The 7,181-nt window shown below is 53.4% G+C and overlaps 1 protein-coding gene across 1 annotated transcript in view; it reads left to right on the top strand.

The window, feature by feature from the left end:
• Nucleotides 1-416: 416 nt before the first annotated feature.
• Nucleotides 417-7,181, top strand: part of LOC137376052 (calcium/calmodulin-dependent protein kinase type II subunit alpha) — a 292,806-nt gene continuing 286,041 nt past the window's right edge. The window contains exons 1-2 of the mRNA XM_068044036.1: nucleotides 417-731; nucleotides 863-957. Of these exons, the coding sequence (XP_067900137.1) occupies nucleotides 670-731; nucleotides 863-957 (157 nt within the window). The 5' untranslated portion in view covers nucleotides 417-669. The remainder of the gene's footprint in view (nucleotides 732-862; nucleotides 958-7,181) is intronic.

Raw genomic sequence — 7,181 nt, 5'->3', positions numbered from 1 at the left:
TATCGTTATCACATTGCTGCTGGCGGGAGCTTGCTGTGCACAAATTAGTTGCTGCCTTTCCTACATTACAACAGGGGTGACACTTCAGAAAGTACTTCATTAGCTGTAAAGTGCTTTGGGACATCAGGTGGTCATGAAAGGTTCCATACAAATGCAAGTCTTTTTTTCAATAATTATTAGCCCAGTATCTGTTGATGCATTCCTAATCTTAATTCTCAGCCAGCGCTGTGTTTGGAAGGGGAGAGGTTGGGGAGAGGGGGAGGGATGGGGGGGGGGGGGGGGGTCAGGCTAATCTATAGCCTCTGTTTAATTTATAGAGGCAGAATTCTTTTTTAATCTTAATTTTCACACACACAGCCTGATGGTTTCCCCATTCCTTCCCCTTTACACGTGAGTGTGGGAGGCTGCAGCCAGTATTCAAATTGTCAAAGCAGCTTTTGTGAAGCTCTCATTGCTGTTGCCTTGGAAACAGATCGAGGAGGGGAGGAGAATGATGCTGAGGTAGGGGAGAGAAAGTGAGGTTTGTACTGGTTGGATTTTCTCATCTTTTTTTTTCGCATGTAGTGAGCTGTCAATCAAACCCACCTCAGAGACTTGAGCCTTTGGAAAGAGAGAGGGAGAAACAGAGAGCAGGAGAAGCAGCTTGGGGGAGCAGTCAATACCGACAGAATGGCTACAATAACATGTACTCGATTCAGCGAGGAATACCAGATGTACGAAGAGCTGGGAAAGTAAGGAATTAATCAGCATGCTGCCTTTTGAAATTCAATAACCAAGTCTTGTCTTCCAGTTTCACTTTTGTTGATGTGTGTGTTTGGTTTCTAATGAATAAACTGTGAAATATGTCGGTTGCTGATTGCAGGGGAGCTTTCTCCATTGTAAAGCGGTGCGTTAAGATTTTATCCGGACAGGAATACGCGGCGAAGATTATCAACACGAAGAAGCTGTCTGCCAGGGGTAGGTTACTGACATTCCGGGTTTCCATATGCCCCTCCGCGTCCTGTCCCCCCCGTCCCCCTATCCCATGTTGTAACCAGACTTCAGCAACACGCTTTAATGAAAATGCTCTCTCTTTTTTTATTTAGCATGAGCTGTGTTAATTCATTAGTGTGTTGTAGTTCTGTCGGGGTCTGAATTACTGCAAATGTGTGGGAACTTAAAAGGTGTGCAGTCACAGCGGGTGTGGTCTGGGATAGGGATGGGGGTGAGAACACACAAAGTGGGTGCTGACAGCCACAGAGTTTGAGTCACAGGTGTGCATGGAGCACAACGTATTAAAGTTTCCTTGGGATTTTGAGATTTTTGAAAGGGGAGAATGTTTTCTGGGCGAAGGGGAAAGTGGGAGGAGTGAGGCTAAATTGAATATCTCTACCAAAGAGCCAGCACAGGTACAATGGGCCGAGTGGCCGCCTTGAGCTGCTGTACTGCTTTTGGCAGCTCTCAAAGTGGGAGTGTGTTTAAATTTGCCTCTGGTTCAGAGGCAAATTCATTCAAATGTCATCTCTTGTGTTTCAGGGAATCTTTTTTTTAAAGCTGAATATCTGTAATTAAGGATCGGAGTTTTACAGTTGAAATTTGCGGCTGAAATTGACGCTGATCCTTCGCCCGTTTCACGCTGCGCCTGGTCCTGTCCGACCCGCCCCACTCCCCCACTCCTTCATCTGGAATCACTGACCCCACTCCCAGTCCGGGAGACAGGGAACCGAGGCCGCTCTACCTGATCCAGGGCTCGGCGAGATCCTTCCCCAAGCGGGAGCTTCATGTCACATGATGCAAACTTCACTCCCCTATCACCACCCCCCCAAAAAATACACAGGGGTTTGGTAAAGCGGAAAGACAGCAAAGAGCTGCCAAATAGTGGAACATTGCTCTTGCTAAATATCAAAAAGAGAACCCTCTCTCTGTTCTGTCCCTTAATTCCGAATCAAGCAGTCAATACAAATAAAAACGATGAAATCTTTGTCCCTGGTTGTTGACTCGCTGATGGCACTCAAAGGGTTAACACTGAGAGTGAGTGTGTGCAAACTGCACAGGTGAGCCTGTGAAACTCTTACCAGCTCTGCCCCCAGCTCGCCTTTTATTCTGTGCAACAGCTCCTGATGGTGGGAAGTGCCGAGCAGTCTGTGTGTGTGTGTGTCTGTACAGACTGCATTGGCAAATTGGTGTGGCTGAGTGAGTGAGCAGGAATGTGACTGTGCAGTGCTCGGAGAGACTGTGAGCATGAGCTGCCTTTGTGTGTGCTCTGCTGCCTGCGTGCTGGCAGTGTATGTTGTGTGGGCGTGCTGTGTGTACACTGAAGGCATACTGTTTGTATGTGCAATATGTATGCCTCAGTATGCAATCTATATTGTGTGTGCTGTCCATATACGCCTGGGTGTTTCAGTACGGGTGTGTGTGTATGGGATTGGAAACATGGGTGTGTGGAGATATGCACTGACATGTGTGTCTGGAAGAAGATTTCTGCATGGCAGATTATGCAGCACATCCAACGACACTCACTTTCACACAAATATTGGACCCGATGCAACTCCCACCCTCAAACACACACACCGTCCCCCATCAAAATCCCGACCCACACACACTGTACCCCATCCAACTCCCCACCCTTTCTCACTCACGCTGTACCCCATCAAAATCCCCACCCACACGGACACCGTACCCCATCCATCCCCCACCCACACACACACTGTACCCCATCCACCTCCCCACCCTCTCACACACACTGTACCCCATCCAACACCCCACCCTCTCACTCACACTGTACCCCATCCAACACCCCACCCTCTCACTCACACTGTACCCCATCCAACTCCCCATCCTTTCTCACACACACTGTACCCCATCCAACTCCACACCCTCTCACACACACTGTACCCCAAATAACTGCCCACCCTCTCACACACACTGTACCCCATCCAACTCCCCACCCACACACACACTGTACCCCATCCAAGTCCCCATCCTTTCTCACACACACTGTACCCCATCCAACTCCCCACCCTCTCACACACACTGTACCCCAAATAACTGCCCACCCTCTCACACACACTGTACCCCATCCAACTCCCCACCCTCTCACACACACTGTACCCCAAATAACTGCCCACCCTCTCACACACACTGTACCCCATCCAACTGCCCACCCTCTCACATACACTGTACCCCATCCAACTCCCCACCCACACACACACTGTACCCCATCCAACTCCCCATCCTTTCTCACACACACTGTACCCCATCCAACTCCCCACCCTCTCACACACACTGTACCCCAAATAACTGCCCACCCTCTCACACACACTGTACCCCATCCAACTCCCCACCCTCTCACACACACTGTACCCCATCCAACTCCCCACCCACACACAAACTGTGCCCCATCCAACTCCCCACCCTCTCACACACACTGTACCCCATCCAACTCCCCACCCACACACACACTGTACCCCATCCAACACCCCACCCTCTCACACACACTGTACACCATCAAAATCCCGACCCACACGGACACCGGACCCCATCCAACTCCCCACCCTCTCACACACACTGTACCCCATCCAACTCCCCATCCTTTCTCACACACACTGTACCCCATCCAACTCCCCACCCACACACACACTGAACCCCATCCAAGTCCCCACCCTCTCACACACACTGTACCCCATCCAACTCCCCACCCTCTCACACACACTGTGCCCCATCCAACTCCCCACACACAAACACACTGTACCGCATTCAACTCCCCACCCTCTCACACAAACTGTACCCCATCCAACTCCCCACCCTCTCACATACACAGTACCCCATCCAACTCCCCAACCTCTCACACACACACTGTACCCCATCCAACTCCCCACCCTTTCTCACACACACTGTACCCCATCAAAATCCCGACCCACACACACTGTACCCCATCAAAATCCCCACCCACACACACACTGTACCCCATCCAACTCCCCACCCTCTCACACACACTGTACCCCATCCATCCCCCACCCACACACACACTGTACCCCATCCAACACCCCACCCTCTCACTCACACTGTACCCCATCCAACTCCCCATCCTTTCTCACACACACTGTACCCCATCCAACTCCCCACCCTCTCACACACACTGTACCCCAAATAACTGCCCACCCTCTCACACACACTGTACCCCATCCAACTCCCCACCCACACACACACTGTACCCCATCCAAGTCCCCATCCTTTCTCACACACACTGTACCCCATCCAACTCCCCATCCTCTCACACACACTGTACCCCAAATAACTGCCCACCCTCTCACACACACTGTACCCCATCCAACTCCCCACCCTCTCACACACACTGTACCCCATCCAACTCCCCACCCTCTCACACACACTGTACCCCATCCAACTCCCCACCCACACACAAACTGTGCCCCATCCAACTCCCCACCCTCTCACACACACTGTACCCCATCCAACTCCCCACCCACACACACACTGTACCCCATCCAACACCCCACCCTCTCACACACACTGTACACCATCAAAATCCCGACCCACACGGACACCGGACCCCATCCAACTCCCCACCCTCTCACACACACTGTACCCCATCCAACTCCCCACCCTCTCACACACACTGTACCCCATCCAACTCCCCATCCTTTCTCACACACACTGTACCCCATCCAACTCCCCACCCACACACACACTGAACCCCATCCAACTCCCCACCCTCTCACACACACTGTACCCCATCCAACTCCCAATCCTTTCTCACACACACTGTACCCCATCCAACTCCCCACCCTCTCACACACACTGTACCCCATCCAACTCCCCACACACAAACACACTGTACCGCATTCAACTCCCCACCCTCTCACACAAACTGTACCCCATCCAACTCCCCACCCTCTCACATACACAGTACCCCATCCAACTCCCCAACCTCTCACACACACACTGTACCCCATCCAACTCCCCACCCTTTCTCACACACACTGTACCCCATCAAAATCCCGACCCACACACACTGTACCCCATCCAACCCCCCACCCTTTCTCACACACACTGTACCCCATCAAAATCCCCACCCACACACACACTGTACCCCATCCAACTCCCCACCCTCTCACACACACTGTACCCCATCCATCCCCCACCCACACACACACTGTACCCCATCCAACCCCTCACCCTCTCACACACACACACACTGTACCCTATCCAACTCCCCACCCACACACACACTGTACCCCATCCAACCCCTCACCCACTCACACACACACACTGTACCCCAACCATGCCCCACACACACACTGTCCACCATCCAACTCCCCACCCTCTCACACACACTGTACCCCAGCCAACGCCCCACCCTCTCACACACACTGTACCCCATCCATCCCCCACCCACACATACTGTACCCCATCCAACTCCCCACCCTCTCACACACACTGTACCCCATCCAACTCCCTACCCAAACACACACTGTACCCCATCCAACTCCCCACCCTCTCACACACACTGTATCCCATCCAACTCCCTACTGTCTCGCACAAATTGTACTCCATCCAACTCCCCACACACACACACACTGTGCCCCATCCAGCTCCCCACCCTCTCCCACACACTGTACACCATCCAACTCCCCACACACACACACACTGTACCCCATCCAACTCCCCACCCACACACACACTGTACCTCATCCAACTCCCCACCCACAGACAAACTGTACCCCATCCAACGCCCCACCCTCTCACACACCCTGGACCCCATCCATCCCGCACCCACACACACACTGCACCCCATCCAACTTGCCACCCTCTCACACACACTGTACCCCATCCAACTCCCCACCCACACACACACTGTACCCCATCGAACTCCCCACACACACACACACTGTACCCCATCCAACTCCCCACCAACACACACACACTGTACCCCTTCCAGGTCCCCACCCTCAGACACACACACTGTACCCCATCCAGCTCCCCACCCTCTCACACACACTGTACCCCATCCAACTCCCCACCCTCTCACACACACTGTACCCCATCCAACTCCCCACCCACACACACACACTGTACCCCATCCAGCTCCCCACCCTCTCACACACACTGTACCCCATCCAACTCCCCACCCTCTCGCCCACACACACACTATACCCCATTCAACTCTCCACCCTCTCACACACACACTGTACCCCATCCAACTCCCCACCCTCTCACACACGCTGTACCCCATCCAACTTCCCACCCTCTCACCCACACACACACTATACCCCATCCAACTCTCCACCCTCTCACACATACACTGTACCCCATCCAACTCCCCACCCTCTCACACACACTGTACCCCATCCAACTCTCCACCCACACACACACTGTACCCCATCCAACTCCCCACCCTCTAACACACAATGTACCCCATCCAACTCCCTACTGTCTCACACACACTGTACCCCATCCAACTCCCCACCCAAACACACACTGTACCCCATCCAACTCCCCACCCTCTCACACACACTGTATCCCATCCAACTCCCTACTGTCTCACACAAATTGTACCCCATCCAACTCCCCACACACACACACACTGTGCCCCATCCAGCTCCCCACCCTCTCCCACACACTGTACCCCATCCAACTCCCCACCCACACACACACTGTACCCCATCCAACTCCACACCCACAGACAAACTGTACCCCATCCAACTCCCCACCCTCTCACACACCCTGGACCCCATCCATCCCGCACCCACACACACACTGCACCCCATCCAACTCCCCACCCTCTCACACACCCTGGACCCCATCCATCCCCCACACACGAACTGTACACCATCCGACTTGCCACCCTCTCACACACACTGTACCCCATCCAACTCCCCACCCACACACACACTGTACCCCATACAACTCCCCACACACACATACACTGTACCCCATCCAACTCCCCATCCACACACACACACTGTACCCTATCCATCCCTCACACACACACTGTACCCCATGCAACTCCTGACCCTCTCACACACACTGTACCCCATCCAACTCCCCACCCACACACACTCTGTACCCCATCCAACTACCCACCCACACACACACTGTACCCCATCCAACTCCCCATCCACACACACACACTGTACCCCATCCAACTCCCCACCCACACACACACACTGTACCCCATCCAA

Source organism: Heterodontus francisci, chromosome 12 (assembly GCF_036365525.1).
Source record: "Heterodontus francisci isolate sHetFra1 chromosome 12, sHetFra1.hap1, whole genome shotgun sequence".
Taxonomy (NCBI): domain Eukaryota; kingdom Metazoa; phylum Chordata; class Chondrichthyes; order Heterodontiformes; family Heterodontidae; genus Heterodontus; species Heterodontus francisci.
This window is presented reverse-complemented; position numbering and strand designations above follow the sequence as displayed.